The 21047-nt window shown below is 37.3% G+C and overlaps 1 protein-coding gene across 2 annotated transcripts in view; it reads left to right on the forward strand.

The window, feature by feature from the left end:
- EDIL3 (EGF like repeats and discoidin domains 3) overlaps positions 1-20291 on the forward strand; it is a 325907-nt gene extending 305616 nt beyond the window's left edge. For both annotated transcript variants that reach the window (XM_060761741.2, XM_060761742.2), the window contains 2 exons: positions 795-950; positions 13280-20291. In XM_060761741.2, coding sequence (XP_060617724.2) covers positions 795-950; positions 13280-13429 — 306 coding nt within the window. In that variant the 3' untranslated portion in view covers positions 13430-20291. The remainder of the gene's footprint in view (positions 1-794; positions 951-13279) is intronic.
- Positions 20292-21047: the final 756 nt, after the last annotated feature.

Genomic DNA, 21047 nt, shown 5'->3' on the forward strand with positions numbered 1-21047 from the left:
AGGAGAATTAGATAAGAAACAATAAGTTGCGTGATCAATGACTAACATCCTGTTCATGAATGATGGTGGTGTGAAACTCACAATATCACAATTCATTTTTACATTCCTTGTGTAAAGGACTGTCCCAATCACATAACAATAAAAAATCCCCTCAAAGGCAAATGGGCAGGGATGAGTCCAGCAATTTTGTTTTAATTTGACAAAATGCAATCAGTATCTTCAGGGAAATATTTGCAGTTACCTGTCGTGGTCCCTACTCATACTCTCCAGTGAAATGAAATGGCCATGTTGAGGTAGGGGGCTGCACTGCTTGAAAGATGTGTATTAGTAAGTAGCATTGGGGGATGTAGCTATAGTGACAAAGCAGGATTTCAGACCACTGTTATCTAGAGTGAGATAATCTGAGCATGTTTTTCCCCTAACATTTCAATTGATGCTTAGCATTGGAATAACCCATTTCATTATGATTCTTCTGTAACTTCTGAGGTTGGATCTTCATCACAGACCTCAAAATGGTATTTCCACTTATCCCTGTGGCCCGTTAGATGCTGTCTCAAAGACAACTGAAATGTATATTAGAGGAAAATTAACTGGATTGATTATTAAAAATAGGAATGCACTCATCCAATAAATCAAAGATACCAATTAATTTCCCTTATTGCTTTCATTGTCCATTTTGGTTTTTTTGGACTCAGATCTTTTGTGACAACTAAATCTGTGCTTTTAAAAACACCAAAATGAATTGAACAACTGTATTTTAACTTTGCAATATTATGTTTGTTTTTCATTTCTAGATTGATCTTCTTGTTCCTACAAAAGTGACAGGCATTATTACTCAAGGAGCTAAAGATTTTGGTCATGTACAGTTTGTGGGCTCCTATAAACTTGCCTATAGCCATGATGGAGAGCACTGGACTATATATCAGGATGAAAAGCAAAAAAAGGATAAGGTAATGAGGCAATTGATATTTGGAAAGCATTTTTTATAGAAGCAACATCTGTGGTAATCTCAGAACTTGTATCCTGCAGGTTAATGTATACTGTCTGGTTTATGAGATGTTCATGCCAAAGGTTCCATGGCTAAAAGTCAAGGTGAATACTAGAAAGAAACTATGTCATATATGATGTTGAATAAAAATCTTTAAATTTGGAAAATATATCTGTGGATAAATGCAGATATAGCTGCCTAAAAGAAAAACATTGTATAAAATAATTTTCAGGTTTATATATGGTAAAATAGGAGTCAGGGCAATTCATAAAAAGCCAAAATACATGCAAATGTTTATGTTAAAATAGTATGTGTAAAATTATATGGAATTTATACTTTCTCAAACTAATCAGTAAACATTTGAGGTGATGACTCGTTTGCCCCAAAATGTCATATTGACATGCTGTGTTCCTACCCACACACTTCTGGGAAGAAGTTTGATTGATCAGCTAGATTGACATTTCACTAAATATGCATAGAATTGCACTGTAAGTGAGAACTGCATACTGGAACAGTAGTGAATGCCAGAGAAGTAATCCAGATTGGCAAGAATACAGGCTTTCTCAATTTTTTGGCATGCATATTCATTGACATATTGAAATTGTTTAGCAAGAAACTAATACTTTTAGGCAGGTGGTGATGGAGTAGACCCTGTCTCTTGTGCTGAAACAAGAACTATTGGGGGGAGACCTCTGCTCACCCTGGAATTGAACTCAAAGTGATAGCAGTATTAGTCTTTTTGGGAGACTAACTGGAAAAGGGAAATTTCTGACATACGTTTAAGCATCTGATGAAATGGACTATGTCAGTGAAAACCTATACTAGAAACATCATATTCTCACTTTCCAAGATGTTACTGGGTTTAAATTGGTGTGGTTCATAGACACTTAAAACTGAAATCACAGGCAGTCTTCCATACTAGCTCAGGTTAGAAACTCAGGACACCACAAAAGTGGAAAAACCATAAATTTAAAAAAAAGTTTAACCTGAGAGAATATCTCTCTAGAATCTCTAGTTCCTCCTAGAGTTGCTCTGTCAGAGGTTGTTCATAGAATCACACTGGAGGTTCTACTAATGCATAGAAAATGTGTTCTCTCTAGAAATTTCTAGGTCCTGCAGTGTAATGCTATGGTAAAAGTTGACCATAGAGTCACACTGGAGGAGCTAGATATTCCTGGAGAAAACATATTAACTCTGCAAATAATCAGATCTGCAAGTGTGAAACCTGCAAATGTGGAGTTTACTTAAAAGCTTTAGTTGACTCTTTTTGGTTGAGTATGGGTACATAATATAATTCCGATCGTTGCCAAAATTCCATCATGCATCTCACGGGGTTCATCTATACCAGTGGTTCTCAACCTGTGGGTCCCCGGATGTTTTGGCCTTCAACTCCCAGAAATCCTAACAGCTGGTAAACTGGCTGGGGTCTCTGGGAGTTGTAGGCCAAAACACCCGGGGACCCACAAGTTGAGAACAACTGATCTATACCATAAAATCATTACAGTTTGACACTACTTTAACTGGTGCCAAGTTTCATTGCTATCTCTCAATGCTATGGAGTCCTTGGAGTTGTAGTTTGGTGAGGCACCAGTACTCTTTGGCTAAGAAAGCTTCAACAAGTTGGACATGAGCCAACAGTGTGATGCAGCAGCTAAAAAAGTCAATTGGATTTTGGGCTGCATTAAAAGGAGGATAGTGTCTAGATTGAGGGAAGTCATTGGACCTTTCTATTCTGCTTTGGTTAGACCTTACCTGGAATCCTGTGTCCAATACTGGGCACAATGGTTTAAAAGGGATATTGACAAGCTGAAACGTGTCCGAGGGAGGGCAACTAAAATGATCAAAGGTCTGGTGACCATGCTCTATGGGGAGCAGCTCACAGAGCTATGCATGTTTAGCCTGCAGAAGAGAAGGTTGAGAGAAGACATGATAGCCATGTATAAATATGTGAAAGGATGTCATAAGGAAAAGGGAGCAGGTATGTTTTCCGCTGCCCTGGAAACTAGGCACAATGGTTTCAAATTACAGGAGAGGAGATTACACCTGAACATTAGGAAGAACTTCCTAACGGTAAGAGCTGTTCAGCAGTGGAACTTTCTGCCTTGGAGTGTGGTGGAAGCTCCTTCCTTGGAAGCTTTTAAACAGAGGCTGGATGGCCATCTGTCAGGGGTACTTTGCACTTTTTCTTCATGACAAGGGGTTGGCCTAGATGGCCCATGTGGACTCCTCCAACTCTATTACTTTATTATTCTAAAAATCATTCATGAGGAAACATGGACAAGCTAGGAATGGGTATCACAGTTTGCTTTTCCTTTAGCCTATGGGGACAAGCATGATTCCATCATCTCCTCTCCACTTACTGAGTTAACTGAGGCCCCTTCTACACTGCCATATAATCCAGACTATATCTCTATTCTCCTCCTCCTTTCAATCTTGATTCAGATCCAGACAAATTATTATTATTATTATTATTATTATTATTATTATTATTATTATTATTTGGTACGTGCTTCTCCTCACGGCTCAAAATTGGCACAACACAGTTAAAAAACATAAAATATTTGCCATAAAATACATATATTAAAACACACCATCACAAAATACATATATTAAATACACATATTGGCAGTTCCATGCATCGGTTTACCTTGCTTCACCCTTTCTCATCTCAGGGTCAGACAGACTTGAGAAATGCTGGTTTATTTCTAATCTTTCTGGAAATAGTTCTACTAATTTCCAAGCCAAATCTACCAAGAACAAGGTAATGGGGAACTCACTGTAGTTTAACTTTGATAAATTATAAATTTAAAGTTAAAATGCATATAAGTGTGCACTCCTAAACCAGATAAGCCTAACCTCATTTAAACATAAACATCATCTTGCTGAACAGTATCATCCATGTAATTAATTCTAGTTTACAGGCTTTTCCTGAGCGTGGCTGTTAATTTTCCTTTCTCCCAACTGAGTAGTTGATTGCAGCACGGCTAAACCTTGGGGAACAATGAAAGCCATTGTTTTAGAACACCCTGCATTCATAATATAATACATACATCTTTATTATGATTCTGAGTGCAGATACTTATTTGAATAGAAATTATGATGCCCTACAGCTGGGAGGCAACATTATAAAAAAAAACTCTAGGGTCCTGATACATAATTGTATTCTGGGCTTGGATATGCATCTATATCAATGACTCATACTGTTCACCTTGCAGCCATCATATTTCTAACCTTTTGCTTCCATATGTGAATACTCCACTTTTTTTTTTATTGAGGTATCTGGGGGTGCTCTAATAATAACACTTGCAGGTAGGACATTTTAGAGGTCAGAATGTATCGATTTCTTTTTATTATCCCTTCTTTCCTTTATTCATCTCCTTTCGTCTCTCCAATATTTGGAAGGTGGAAATGAGGGTTTTCCAAGATTTAGTGCCAAATCAGCATGAAACAGTTATAAAACAAATAGATTTCAGGATGCAGCATAAAATTTAAATATATCTTCATGCCAGACTTGGTGTTCTTCCCTCCATTGCCATTTTAAAAGGGACATTTGTCCCTTGCTAAAATGGGATCCATTTATTGATAAAGAAGTGAATTCTGTTCATGTTCAGAGCAGGTAACTAACCATTATAGATTTATTTTGAATCAAAACATTGCATAAATTAATATAAAACAGATCAAAATAGAAGGTGTGCAGGCGGCTAAATGACTTTTGAAGAAAAACAGGCAATAGCAATGGCATTGTCTGTAGCCTTCAACAATTCCTCCTCTGTATATGAGGCAGGGCACAATGGACAAACATACAGATGCAGAGTTGTCTGTTCTGCTCCACAGTCACACAAGGTATGGGATTCGTTTAGGTAGTGCCATTTTGCCAGGTTGTCTTTTGATCTGCCCACTCTGCTTCTGAGTCTATTCAGGAACTTCTAGGTTGTCCATTCTTGGTTTGCCCCTGAAGGAAGACCCTTGCAAGGGGCCATCCATTTGGGATTTCCTGATTTAGCTGCCCACAGGGATACCCTTGCTGTTGCTGGAGGGATGCCAAGAGGAGTGGTAATTCTCATAAAGCTTTTCCTTGATTTGAGTCTACTGGGAGAAGGCTGGTAGTCATGTAGTGGATGGCTTTCACAGTGTTCAACCTTATTTCTCTCACATTTAGCAGCAACTTCCCATCGCACATAGGGCGGGCAATGCCAGCTAGCTTGTAGAGTTTATCAACAAGTGTAGGTTTAAGACACCCTGTGATTATTCTGCATGTTTCATTCAATGCTATGTTCACCTGCTTTGCATGGGCAGATCTATGCCAAACAGGGCAGGCATACTCAGCAGTTGAGTAAAACAAGGCCTTGGCTGATGTTCTTACTAATTTTGGGTCTGCACCCCATGTGCTGTCAGTAAGTTTTTGCAGGATGCTATTGTATGCAGCTACTTTGTGCTTGGTGTTCAAGCAGTGTTTCCTATGTGCTAGTGTTCGATCTAAGGTGACACTGAGATGTTTAGGATGGAAAGAATATTCAAGTTCTTGACCTTCCCAGGTGACTTTCAATTTCCTGTTGGCTTCACGGTTGCGTAGATGGAAAGCACATACTTGTGTTTTGGCAGGGTTAGGTTTCAGGTGGTTATCTTTGTAGTAGCTGGAGAGATCTTTCAAGGCATTAGTAAGCTGGATTTCAACTGCCAAACATATGCAACTGTAAGACCACAAAATGTCCCTTTCCGCAGAAGATATAATTTCAATAAAGCTAACTGGACAAAATTTACACAGAACTTGGAAGCAGCTATTTCTGATATAGAACCATCTATAGAAGGCTATGATCTTTTTGTAAAAGCTGTGAAACGATCTTCAAGGCTCTCAATCCCTAGAGGCTGTCATACAAGCTACCTACCAGGCCTAAACAAAGAACCATGAAACCAGCTACAGGAATATCTCAGACTATTTCAAGAGAATCCATACAGCAACGAGACTACAGTAGCAGGCCAAAAATTATCTACAGCCATAGCTAAAGCTAAAAAAAGACCTCTGGATAGAACTACTTGAGAATATTGACATGTCTAAGAGTAGCTGAAGAGCCTGGCAATTGCTGAGATGCCTGGGTAGTGACCCTCTGGTCAATTGTGGACATGCAAACGTAACACTGGACCAGATAGAATGCCAGCTAATTCAGAATGGGAAAACCAACTGTAGGAAAGTAAAGGTGAACAGGGTGCCAGAACTTGAAACCCACCAGTTGACATCTCTCATATACCTGAAAAAACTCAGAGAAGCTATTAAGCGATATAAAACTGGTAAAGCACCATGCCTAGATGACTTAATGATGGAGCAAATCAAACACTTGGGGCCCAAAGCTGAAAACTGGTTATGAAATTTTACAATCAATGCTTGGCACACAAACAGATTTCCAGACTATGGAAGAAAACTAAGATAATTGACATTTTAAAACCTGGTATAGACACTTCCAGTGCCAGGAACTACTGGCCTATCTCACTTCTATGTCATCTATATAAAGTAGATGAGAGGATACTACTAAATTGATTGGGACCTGTAATTGAACCCCAGCTTATTGCACAACAAGCAGGTTTCAGACCGGGAAAAACTGTACAGCCCAAATTCTTAATCTGACCGAGTACATCGAGGAAGTATATGAGAAAGGTTGTATTATTGGAACAGTTTTTGTTGACCTTACAGCAACCTATGACAAGGTGCAACATAGGAAAATCCTGCAGAAAGTCTACCATATTACCCCAGACTATGATTTCACAAAAAACTATCCAGACTGTCGTAGAAAACCGTAGCTTCTATGTGGAGTTTCAGGGCACGAAAAGTAGATGGAGGAGGCAAAAGAATGGCTTACCCCAACGCAGCGTTCTTGCACTGACCTTGTTTAATATCTTTACTAACAATCAGTCACAACCACCACTCACAAAGAGCTTTATATATGCTGATGACCTTGGCCTAACAACACAAGCAAAAGACTTTGAAACCATTATAGATGAAGTGACAAAATTTCTTAGATCACAAAAGAGTTGAAGCAGCAGCAGATTTCCGAAAAAGAAGTTGAACTGTTTTCCATCTTGTCTATAGTGATAAACTGCTCCCATGTCTTGTCTGATCCTCAATGCCCATAATTATTACATTTCCCACACAAAGAGATCAGATTATTGCTATCTTTGTAAACCCATTTTCCCTATTCTCCCTCAAATTGTGGACTGAAGTATTTTATGTAAGCCCAGTATTGTATGTTAAAATCATAACTGAAAGGAACAGTATTTGAAAATGGAATCCAAAAAAAGAGATGACAATATAAAACAAGATGTAACTTTTTGAAAGGACAGGTCATATATGCATCAGCTGCAATCACTGTGGATGGGCAGATCACATCTATACCTGTCCTAAAGAGATCCCCCAAAGTACTATATGCTGATGACTGGAGTAGATTGGATGCAAAGAAGAAAAGGAATCACTGGAAATTAAAAAGAAAACATTGGGATAGTAGAGCAGTTAATCCCATGTCCCCAGTATATCCACTTCAGGTTTTAATTTGAACTTTAAAGGAGTTATCCAGGGTGCTCCTTTAAAGTGCTGACCTGTATGTAAATCAAATTCAGCCTCTTTGATTCCCATTCAGCAGAATTGCTGTGCAGGAAAGAAAGTTGGTGGGTGAGCAATAAAGGCAATAGTGATGCTATTCACTTGGCCTGAGCCTGTATGCAGTCCATTGAATTCAAAACATATTGCTCTGTGCGTTGACTATCCCTTAAATGACAACTTTTGTAGATGAAAGGGGAATCCAGCTATATAGCTGTAATTTAATGTCAGTGATAATAGGTAGACATTTCTTTATGAAATTTTGATTTATGTGATTTTTGTACATACTTGATTAAGGATGACTTATAATCCAAAAGCCATTGAACACTGGGTGATGTCATTATCACCAACAACATTAGGATGTCAAAATTTCAAAATTTCAAAAACATAGCACTGTTAGTGTGCAATATCAATATGCAAAGGGATTTTGTAGCTCCATAGAGACTGAAAGAATGAAGTTAGTAGAATAAACCTTTGTAGATGAAGTCTACTTCCTCATATGCATTAAAACGGCTGTTTTGGCTAGTTTGGAACATATGGATAATAACAACTGTTCAGCAGTGGAACAAAGTATTCTTAAAAGTGTTGGCCTCTCTGTTATTGGTGGTACTTATATAGAGGTTAGTTAGCTGTCTCCAAGGGATGCTTTAGCAGTTTATGCCATACTGGCAGGGGGTTAGACCAGATGTTCTTTGGGGAGCCTTGCAACTGCATAATTCTATATTCCATGATTCTATTGCTCAGCTCTAGTCACACATTTTCAGATGGAGAGACTGTAAAAAAGAACAGTAGATCCTGCTGTTTCTGTGAGACATTTGGCACTTTAACTGCCAGTTATCTGAGATTAAATCAACATGGAGCATCTCTAGGGAACCAGCCCAGGGGAGATACAAAAGTATACATTTAAAGGGCTGCTTTTCTTGTTCATTTTAAGTGGTTAGAAATGGGGACATTTGTAAATGCTGTCTCTGTATTTGGGCTGAGTTGGAAATAGCAAAAGTTGGGCAAGATGGAATATGTATATGGATATGGATATGGATATGGGTTGGAAAAAGACTTCAAGACTAAATGAGTGATCCTGTTTTTCTCAACTAGAGGTCAGTAGATCACTGTGCATTGCTTGCTGGAATACTTGGCACAATACTTTGTGAAAGTTCATTTGCCTTTCAAACTTCTGCAAGCTGTGATTTGATGGAAAACCACAGTAGGATCCCAGGAAAGAAATCCTCATGTCAAATTAGAAAAATGTGTCATGGCTATAAAAAAACCCTCCTTGCATGTCTTCAAGATGTCACACACACAAACAATGGGTGGGTGGCGTATGTGTAAAAACCTACTTTATTTCAGGTTACAAAAGAAGCTCTTATGGAATGGTAAAGAAGACAACTGCATAAGATGCTACCAATGTAGAAACAAAACAAACCTCTGCATCAGTGGTAATGCAGTCCATATGATGATTTCATGGTCTCTGTACATTTATTTAAAGGCATGCTCTCATCAAGCAATGTATAGATGACATCACTTATGGGATTGATATAATAAATACAAAATGTGTTGTCACATTAATATAGTTCATACTTTTGGACAAAACCTTGTGCATCTGGTCATACAAAGTCTTACAGTGAAATGTACAAGTGTGTACTGAATGATGCCGGGATAGGGACTGCATTAAGAGTATATGTTTTGGGGCATATCTTTTTTTTTTTTGAGCCACACATTTCAAAAAACTATGTGTCATACAGGAAATGTTATTTTAAACAATGCAGAATGACTTTATTGGCTGATGATATCATCCAAATAAGCATTCCCTCTGGATTCTAGCCCCTAATGGCTGTCCTAGGAAAACAAATGCTCCGCTCTTAAATTTTCTAGATACCAAGGAAAATGTTTTCTCATGGATAATAAACATGCTATTTTATTAGGATGTTCAAACTTGTTCTTTGAAGAGGAAAAAAAACTCTGCTGAATTTGAAAGGTTGGCAAATGTTGCACATCTTGTTTAATTGCATCCCACAGCTATTGTTCAAAGTTGAATGGTGCATCAAAAATCTTGATACCAGACTGAGTTCCCCAGGATTTTTTCATAATTTGAATAGAATCTAAACAGAAATGAAAATATTGTTTTAATTCTATCTCTCCCCTGCCCTCAGCAATAACTTACTTACTTAGGCGATCCCTCATCTGAGTAGGATAATCCTCTAGGGTGGGTCCGTATGTGACTATGGAGCCTTATTCTTGATCTGCATTATCTCCCACAGTCAGGGCATTGGTTTCCAGGTGGAAGGCAGTCCTGGTCGGGGTTGGTTTGATGCGCCTCCCTCTTGGGCGTATAGCAGGGTTGGGAGGACAATAGCTTTATAAACAAGCACCTTGGTATCCCTACAGACGTCCCAGTTCTCAAACACTCTCTGCTTCATTCGGAAAAATTGTGCACTCGCAGAGCTCAGGCAGTGTTGTATTTTGGTGTCGATGTTGACTTTGGTGAAGAGGTGGCTGCCAAGGTAGCGGAAATGGTCAACATTTTCTAATGTTACACCATTAAGCTGTATCTCTGGCATTGGAGAGGGATTGGCTGGTGACTGCTGGAAGACAGGCCGAGCTTCTCGTATGCTTCTGCTAAGGGGTTTAGAGTGGCTTGTAGGTCTTTTGAATGCACACAGATGGCATTGTCATCAGCATACTGGAGTTCTATAACAGATGTTGTTGTAACCTTGGTTTTGGCTTTCAGTCTGCTGAGGTTAAATAGCTTGTCATCTGTCCAATAGATGATTTCCACTCTGATGGGAAGCTTCCCGTCAACAAGATGAAGTATCATAGCGATGAAGAGGGAGAATACAGTTGGGGCAAATAAATAATGAAAACAAAATCAGAGTTCTAGTTACATTTCCATGTTGTAATATTCATAGGTATAATATGTCAGGATTTAGAAACTATCTGGCATTTTCTAAATGACAGCAGAATTAATACTTCTGGCCTAACCACTTGTAAAAGAGTTAAGCCACTTTAATTAGGGTGTGGTGGTTAATGCAATGGGAGTAGTATATATAGGTTGTAGTTCTACAGAGAAAGTGTGATGAGAGTTCATTAAAGTTGTTGAGCGATGGATGGTTTGGTGAGTGTGTTAGAGAATTACTGCTGTGAGAAGTGAGGAAGAAGAAGCTGTAAAGTTGGTATATTTTATATATATATTGGATGCTGCTGCAACAAAGGAGAAAGAAAAGCCCCCCTGCTTATTTGGGAAAGAAAAAAAGTCTCTATGTGCTTTGTTATTCAAGTAGAAGACCACTACAACTGTGTTTTTGGATACCTAGCTCCTTAATAGGAACTAATAGAGTCAGCTGCACAAGAACAGAAGTATATGACTGCAAAGAATACCTGGCATAAGATTCATCCATATTATGGCCGAGCATGGTGGGTTCCCTATAGTCTTAGAATTATGCCATTGCCTATTACCATTTAAATGAAAATGCATTCAACTTCAGTTCACATTTGAATGAAATATATTCAACTTCAGTATTAGATTTATGACCTTTGGCCACTCACAAATTTCAACATAGGACTCTGCTTTAAAAAAAAAATGTTTGAAGCCAAAGCTATCCATTTCTAGTAGGTCCCCCAACTGAAATATGTTACCTTGGCCTAGGTAATATTAATTTGTTTAATTTGTAAACTGAATGTATTTCCATCTTTTAATAACGTGTTTTCAGAAATATGAGGAAGTTGATGGGACTCAGGAAGCAGCAACTGCAGTTGTATTGTGCAGTTGGAGGCACAGAAAAAGGAAACGGTTGCGTTGTCATGAGAGAGGGAAACCACAAATGAAATTGGAAGACTTTTCCAGTTGAAATAAATGTACATAACCCTGCATTAAAAATCTTGGTGATGAATTTCAAGTTGAAAAAAAAAATAGTAAAAGCAATAGGCAACAGAGATCCGGTCATACTTCAGCAGGAATATGTTCTGGATACCTCAGTTTAAGAAGAATTCTGACGAGCTAGAACATGTCCAGAAAATACCAAAATAGTCTAAGCATTTCATCTAAATACTACAGGGAATTTCTTTACTGTAGAAACCATTTAACTATGGAATAAAGTAGTAGACTCTTCATCTTTGGAGGCTATACATGTATCTTTCAGAAGTGCTTTAGTAAAATATTTCTGCCTGATAGAGGGTTTGACTAGGTGGGCCTTGAACCCCGTCTGTCTCTAAGTTTATTTTATTCTATCACCTGGACAGCCATCTAAATAGGTACATCAGCCATCTTGTCACAATCTCTGTGGTTCAAATAACTTAGAATTATATTTGAACCATAGTCATGTCTAAATTTGCTTCTGTCTTTGTAAATGTGCATGCACAAATTTCATGCAGATTTATTTATTTATTTACTATATTTATATACCGTCCCTCTCAGCGCGCAGGCGACTCGGGATGGTTTACAGATCTGTGTCCTCATTTAATACCTTTTTTTTTTAGAATGCCTTTTTTTCTTTTTTGGCAATGCATAAGTGGACATTCTTGTATAATTGCTGTGCAGAATGTTTAGAGAATGAAAAAATCATCTGGCAAAGTCCAAAAGGAATGCATTATGGATCTGCATATTAGCTTATCCTACCTGAACAAATGCACCTTAAAATATACCTTGCATATCATTTGGACAGTTATGTTTAGGATGTCTTATTCACTGTTCAGAACCATTACCTTGTTGGCTGACATTTATTTGGGAGAAGTGGCATTTCATTTATGAGTATTTAAAAAGAAAAATGATACATTTCCAAGCTGCATGATGGTGATAAAAATAATCCCAGCATTTCAAAAGTACATAAAATAATAATTTTGTTCTTATTGTCTGCTATGGTAAACTGTGACCAAAAATACCATTAAGAGATATTTTAATTTCATAAGTTGTAAAACATTCCACAGCAGGGAACAGTCTCCATTGTCATTCCCATCCTTAAACTATTATCCTGCCATTCCCATTTTATTCCTGCCCATGGATTTAAGGATGAATATAATTTCTATGAGACCCTTATAGCAGTATTGCTTGATCATTCATAAGAGCAAAAAAAAATTATTGTTAACAGTCTCAAGCAGGTGAACTTTTAACCAAAGCAATTTTCTTCTCCCCCACAATAATTTATTTAATTATTTATTTAATAATTGTAAAATAGGCTGCTATATTTTAGAGTGAAATGTTCAAATATGGATAAAAATAATTGTAAAAACATGCCTTGATGGTGGATTGTTGAAACACCACTGCAAGAAACAAAAGGAATGGCATTGTTGGGATCAGTTTGTGTGCTTAATGACTTTAATCATAATCTACTTAGATTGGAGTCTCCTTCAGTTCAATGGAATTTATTCCCTAAGAAATAAATTTAATAATTTATTTATTTTAGTAAACATGTACTTTTTTCCAAGTGAAAACAATATAAAAAATAGTATCCATCCCATTTGGAGACATCCAGTCTTTTTTGACAACAGCTCATCTGATACTGAGTTTGGGGCAATTACTTTTGTGGATTATATCTCCCAGAACCCACAGACAACATCCTGGAAGTTGCAGTTTCAAAAAAATATTTTCCCAAGCTGTGCAGATAGCAGCATCAATCTTTCTGGGAGGTTTTCCCGCAGATTTTCTTCCATCTTTGTTTTGTCCAGGTTTCCTGTGCTATTTTGCTATAACTAATTCTTCTTCCATCTTTCAGGTTTTCCAGGGAAACTTTGACAATGACACTCACAGAAAGAATGTCATTGACCCTCCAATCTATGCAAGGCACATAAGGATCCTCCCTTGGTCGTGGTATGGCAGGATCACTTTACGGTCAGAGCTCTTGGGCTGTACAGAAGAGGACTGACAAGGATCTTCACTTAACAGCACAATTCTCAATATTCCTAAAAAAGAAAAAAAGAAAAGAAAAATCTCCATAGAAGAAACTGTGCAAAACCTGTAGGAAGTTGAATGGGTTTTTCATGAAGTGCTCACTTTCTGGTAGGCCACTGTCTTTTGTAAGGAGGTCTCAGCCTGCCCTCAAAATGGTCCAAATCTAATTTTTTTAAAAGATGGTTCTTTTAAATCTGTTCAAGTTATTACTCTGTTTTGCTGCACAATTTACCTTTCAAGTTTTCTTCTGAGTTTTTCATGCTATCTGAAATATGGTTCGGTATTTTTTAAAAAAGAAAAGCAGCAGCATTTTTGCAAGAAAGATGAAAGTTGCATGACGTGAGTTTATTTGTGACTTGGGAAAGATCAAGTGGGTTTGTTTTCTCCAAATCCACACTATCATCTTACTTGCAAAAAAATGATACTGCAGCTTTAGCAATAAGTTATTTCTCGGGGATGGCTGCATTTGATTGTTTCCCTTGTGCCTATCAAGCATTGTCAAGATTAATGACACTTTTTGAAAGAATTTGTGTAGTCTGCAGTCCTCCTGATATTACCACATTCTGTGGTCCACACACTCTTGAGTTTCATTTCCATTTCTTTTGCCCCCCCCCCCCCAAAAAAACTATGATGTGACATCATCACTGTCTTTCCATTTTGCCACATCAACTTATGCTGTTTACTTTCAAAGAGCCAAACTGGATTTTATGGCACAAAATCTGCTCACTAGTTCATTACAAAGCTGATGGTTTTGTTGATGAATTCAGCTTAAAATGTTCCATATAAAAGATGATGAAATGAAAGTCCATGGGCCATAATCCCGAGTTAAATTATTGTAGCAGGACACGTACATATACATGCTACCAAGAACAGCATCCATGTAATCCTGCATTTGTTTGCTCAAGGAGGTAGAGATGGGAAATGGCCTCTTCGAGAAGCCATCTGTGATTTAATGTTGTGAGGTCTAGGGTTGCATTAGAAAACATACATATTCTTTCTTTAAGGAAGGACCATACTTTCCCTAAACCATTTATGGATTCAAGGGTTGTGACATCTAAAGTTAGGTGGGCAATGGGCATATGTTATGCTGCCTAAAATTATTTTAAAGAATCAAATCTACAAATATTCTTAAAATGTCTAATTCTGGGAAGATAGTTCCATCGGAATCAAAGATGGGAGTGTGTGAAATGATAGAGAGAGGAGCAAGAGTATAGAGTGAGTTATGGACCAGCCTTCAAATAGTAGAAATAAGAGGAATTGTTAAAATTAAAAGAAGGAGAAAAAGATCTGCTAATGTATGCAGAATTCAGCTTCATGATGCATTATTTCCAAATGAGCCTGTTTCCAGCTCTTAAGATTGCAAAGATTCCAGCATCTCTACTGATTGGGACAAGATTTTCAATGCTCCCCCTAATTCCCTTGTCACCCAAGACAGCCAAAGCACAGTTTGGATTTGTGGGTTGTTGAATTGAAAATATTTGTAAAGCATAGTTTACACATAGGTTTCAACTGGGGCAAGAAGATAAACCATTTACAATATGGAAAAACAAAACAAGCAGCAAAACAGTCCACAAATCCTGTCTTGGGCATTGTTTTCTTATACCCCACTTTCCCCCTACTTCTTGCATTCCATACTGGCAAAGTTTTCTATCATTTTGAACAGATAGAACTACTGGTGATGGGGATGGTTTTTCAGCACCATTCCACATAACCATCATGTAATAACGTGATTTGATTGTGTTTACTATTATCACAGAACAGCTATCACTGATGGAGCTTACATACACATCATAGCAAAAGTCTGCAGGGAAGCAAATATTCTCAAGTGTTTAGCATGTTACCTTATAACAACCTCTTCATCTGACAGTCTGAATTAGCCATAATTTTTGTACACTGACCACATAACATTGACTGATCTCCCATCTGAAAATGCAAGGCAAGCTGAGGCTGTAGTTGAATGGGCCAAGGAAGCAATGTTTATCAGAGTAGCCATATAGACAGTCATTTCCATGCACAATTGTACTGTTTCCAGGGACAATAACATCTTTACCCATCCTCAGTTTGAGTTCCTCTTGCCACTCAAATTAGTGCACAGATAAACTGGCAGAACAATCTATAAATGGCTCCCCATTTCTGATTCTGTACAGCCAAAACTGTGGCAAGTGCATATAAAAACATTGCTAGGGTTTAACACAGGAATGGGAATTATCACACTCCTGTCAGGTTGTTGGATGCTTCTATTACCTCTAGCAAATGGCTCACGATGCAGGGAAGCCCAGCAATTTCTGGAAGAATACCATTGCTTGATCCCTGACTTAACTGTTGGCATCATAGATAGAATTTCTCCGACATAATGTTCTTGCTGGAACAGAAATTACTAGTAGATGGTAATTGTATCTAATAATTCAAAGCACATTCATTTTAACAGTGTTAGTACTTTAACCATTCCCTTTATAATTCATAGATGTGTTCTCATAACTAAAAATGTCCGTCATTATCATTTTCTTTCGCTCACTGCATGTTATGGTAGATGGGAGTGGAGTTGTGTCTCATTAACGACGTATAGTAAGCGTTATTAAAGCATTGTTTTATTATTCAAAGAAAACAAGATGGAGATATAAGCATGGACTCTATGATCTTAGTGAACAATGTGTCATCAAGTAATTGTAAAGAGGAGTCTGAATTTCTTTCTTTAAAAAAGTAACTCACTAACCTTATATAATCTGTTCTCTCTGTAAAAACACTGTCATCTGAGTTCCTTCAAATGCTTTGGGATAAAAACCTTTCATGATCAAGGGAAGTTCTCTTGAAAGCATCTCTCCAAAAAGAAGAAAAATTGGTCAAGTAAAAGAATGAGATCTGTTTGCATAATGAGCACCTAACTCTCAAGATATATGTGTGTGCTTGTTTATTTTTTAAGGCTTAGACAAAGATATTCAGAGATCTCAGTCTGAGAATCTAATCAAAGTGAAACAAGTATGTGCAAGGAATGTTCCGTGAAACACTGTTGAATTTATGGTTTTGTTTTGTTTTTAGTTGAATTTGTGCTGCATTTCAAAATCCTCTAGACTGTTACTGTCTTGTCTGTAACTGTGTTGACATTTCTTAACAATGTTATCTATGGAGTGGTCTTCAATTGTAGTGAATAATTTTAAAGAGAAAGTCAATCATAATTGCATTTTAAGGTGCAAATGGCTGATGGAATCAGGTTGGTAACTGAAATAACATTCAACTTCATATTGCCCATATTCTTAGGTTCCCTATGAAGAGGCTGCAATTCACATCCCATTTACACTACAGCAACTCTTTATATTTATATGGTCCTACTCTAGAGTGAATAAATGGATGGTTACTAGTTTTTTACATTTTAAGTAGATATAAAGTAAAAAGACTTCACTCCTTTATCCTAGTTAATGGGGCCAAATATTTGCACTGACAGACATTTATTGTTACAGTATGTAACCAACAAAATCATTTGGGACTTGGAAACCAAACCTACAGATGACCCACTCAAAATATTGTCAACAGTGTCAGATTTTCAGTGCTGAATGGGGAATAGATGCTGTTCGTTACAGCTATCTGTTGGTACTGTCATCACAGGACAGCGAGAGAATCTGCAGACAGAACATCCCCTGTGCATAGGTGGGTCATAATCCAGAAAGCATCATCTGAGATGAACCAGGATAATTCCCCTAAAGTCTTTCTCTGTTTGCAGAAGGTCAAGATAACATAAATGTCTTTGGGACTATAAACCTCCCCCTAATAGGTTTTCTGCAAATAAGACACTAAAGGTAATCCATGTTTTGGCTCCTGGGTGACCTCCAGGGCTGTAGCGGAGGAGGGGGGTGTTAGGGGTTCAACCCCCCTCCTGATTTTTTTCTGGTTAATCAAATCCCTATGCTAATTCTATGAGAAGCAAACATTAAATTTAATTAAGTCTATATAAAATATAGAATTAACCATACTATTTAAATTATTTTGTTTTATGGAACTACTGTTCATGATTCGCTTTTTTTTCAACCCTTTCCCCCACCCCACCCCTCCCCCCTCCCCCCGGCTGATTTTTTTATCTGGCTATGCACCGGTGACTTCAGCTACTGCTAACACCATTTCAGCAAAAGGAGTGTGACTGAATGGAGCACTTTGAGCTGATAGCCAGTATATTCTTCTGAAATGTTCCATATTTGTTAGTACATTTTTTTCCTTTTTAGAAGAAATATATTTAAACAAAATCTTGAATGTGCAATTAACACATATGCGTTGTAGTTTATAGAACATTAAAATAGCATCGTGTTGGGAAAATAGTCATTTACATTTATTATTCTTTTATTTAAAATGGTTGTATCTCCACCTTTTCAATAGTTCATTTTTGTCAGCCTTTACCAATTTGTTCATATGAGCCTGAATTTTAAAATGACTCCTTTAGACTTTCTATCACACTTTGCTCCAATTACGTCATTTAAAATGTTAAGAAATGTCTCTGACATTTGTTTAGTAACTATGGCCACAATTCAGTGGGAAGTTCTTTTCTGCACACTTTGTTGAAATAAATAGGACTGGTAACTGAACAAGACCATCCTGTCATTTCATTTCAAGTCAAGCTGGATGGGAAATGAATTGTGTGATTGCAATTAATGTATTTTTTGTATTTAAATTATAACTCTGGGAAAAGCTGGGTAACTTCCAGATTTTAGGAAGGCAAAATTATTTTTCTCTCTCTTGTCATGATCCTGACAAAAACTGTCATTCACACCAGTGAGAGTTTTTTTTAATGACATGAAATGGAAGCTTGTGAAAATTTGTGGCAGTGAAGGAAAGAGTTTAAAATAATCCGACTTGACCCTTTCTCCCACAATTCAGTGGCTGCAATTAGCATTAAAAGTGCATGTAGATTTATTGTTTTCACACAATTAAGGGCATGACTATTTTAACCCCCAGAGAGGTTTACAAAGAACTGTTGATTGTGTCCTTTGGAGACTGCCTACGTTGACTCTTAGTGCTACAAAACACTTTTCTTTGATTCCTCTTGTCTTTGTGTAAAGTCTCTTCATGCTACAGGATGAATTTTCTACCGAGAGAGGGTATACACTTGCACAGTCATTATCAGGCAATGACTGGAGTGTATGATGCAGCCATCATTGATCAAACACCCCAAATTGAAATTTTCAGATTGACCACCTCAGACACAATACTTTATAATTCAGGAAGTTCCACACATTCAATTGTGAGTCATTGAGTGTTTGGGTAGTTCAGCCACTGTGTGGTATATATATGTGTGTGTTCAGGTCAGTCCTAAGTCTACATATTACATCTTATCGAAATGGAACTACATTATACAGATGTACATATATTAGATGTGGTTGTGACCTACGAACTGTTTAAGTGGAAATGCTTGCACTTCAGTGGGACTTTGTCTATTCAGCAGCCAGTATTCTAAGCTAAGTGGTTGGAGACTCATGATTGTAAGTTTTAGTTCTAAAGTACAAGTAACAATAACAGAGATGCTCCTCACCTATTATAGTGTGAATATCAGGAGCAAACTATTGGGTTACATTTCTCCTCAGAAGTTTGTGGAGTGTTTCTAACTTCCATGTGTCTCTTTAAAAAGTTTTATCTCCCTACATCATCTACACACCTCTTTTTCATTTTTTGTAAGTACATGTGTGTAACTAAGTTTTTTCAGACATTCAGTGAATTTTGGAGAGGGGAGAAACAGGATCAGACTTATTGCCATTCCTAACATTCATACATTTATTCAAAGATCTGAACACAACACATACGATCTCTTGTCTGTGCAATGGGGGAACCAGTCATTTTCAAGTTTCCTAATTACACTGAAGGAACCAACAGAAATAAGACCTGGATGCATATTCAGAACTTTGAATAAATATGTGCAATAACAAAATGAGGATAGCAATTGCAATCCTATTTCTCTTCCCTTGTGTTTTCACTAAATATCTGAAAGGACTACAGAGAGTAGTCAATGTGCTGAACATGCAAGAGTGTGCAAGCAAGACTCTCCTTAGCACCACACAACTCACAGTAAGTAAATGCTAGCCAGGATCACGTATGAACTTGCCCAAGTGCAATGAAAAAACTACAGTATGCTTCATTACGACAGTTCCATGGAAGCACATGGATGTTGAGATTTACTACATATTTGCATTTAGATTCTGCATGTTGATTTCTTTAGAGCCACAGCCTTCAAGCCAGCTATTCCTGAATCATCTCTTGGTTTAAAATGAAGTGGCTTGAAGGATTGTTCCTTGAAATTTTGGATGGAAATATGATGAAATTGCCCTTAACTTTTGTATTCACACTAACGGTGAAAGAATTGAAGTGAGAGAGAGGGAGATCCACCTATGTTTACCCAAGAATTTTTAGTTATTTGGAGGCAAATTTCACCTTTCTATAGCTCCCTAATTTGCTACTTTTATAGCCTGGAAAGTAAAACATAATGCACAAGGCTTATCTAGGATAATCTATTAAGGGCTTCTCACAAAAAAACAAAACAAAAAATACACCCCAGTTCTGGTTTTTAGGTTGACTTTCTCTTTTGGAATGAACTCATACAAATTCATGTGAGTTTTGAAGACTAAGGATACTGATGAGTGTATCTGTGTTATACCACAAACTATGAAATATAATATTCAAAGCTGGCTTCAGATGTGTTAGTAAGTACAGAAATATCTCAGACACAATGACCTTTGCAACCTTGGCAACCTGTGTAAAGTTCCAATGTTTTTGTATATATTTAAATTATGTAGAATGATGTTAAAACAGTATGACCTCGTCTAGTCTTCAAACTTAACAATAAAACTTTTGAAAAATTAAAAGGTTCTGTGAATGTTTTGAATGATGTCCTAAACTCATGACAAAAGAGCTGATAACAGAACATAGTGGTCACAGCTAAAAGATACTTGAGGCAGGGATGTTGACACAAGAAAAGAAAGGAGAGGAGAAACAGTGAAATCTGTTGCCATGAGTAACATTGGCCTGTCATATACCCATTTTGCACAACTGTGCTCCAGTGGTCCTTTGTGTCAGTATTTCAAATCATCATTTAAGTTTATGTTGGTTTTTCAATAGCAGTGGATCTGCTATAGCATTCACCAGACAAGTGAAGCAAAACAGTCCAGTTCTGTTCCACCAGCTTACTGTCATATAGTGTTGACAACATTGCAACAAAACTAGGAGGGATGCAGATAAAGATGGGAGAGCAATGTATTTGGTTCACATCTTAATGAGAGCCTATCTAATTCATGCTTCTTGAACCAATACATGAACAAAAATGAAGTTAGTTTTAAATGAAGTTAGTTTTTTGGTGAAGTTTTTAAATAAATGGTTGCATTAAAATGGGGAAAGTGCACACAAAAATGCATTTTCTGGTGAGAATAACACACACACACACACACACTAGATTAAAAATGATTGCAGTACTGCATATTGGAGGTAAAGTGCAGCAGAGATTCAGATGTTAAAAGGTATCTGCATTACATACATTTCCATATGGTCATTAAAAACCTGTCAAACTGAGATGAAATGAAATGAAACAATCCAAATATTGGAAAATTAAGAAATGAAGAAAAGTC

Source organism: Anolis sagrei, chromosome 2, assembly GCF_037176765.1.
Source record: "Anolis sagrei isolate rAnoSag1 chromosome 2, rAnoSag1.mat, whole genome shotgun sequence".
In the NCBI taxonomy this organism is placed as follows: domain Eukaryota; kingdom Metazoa; phylum Chordata; class Lepidosauria; order Squamata; family Dactyloidae; genus Anolis; species Anolis sagrei.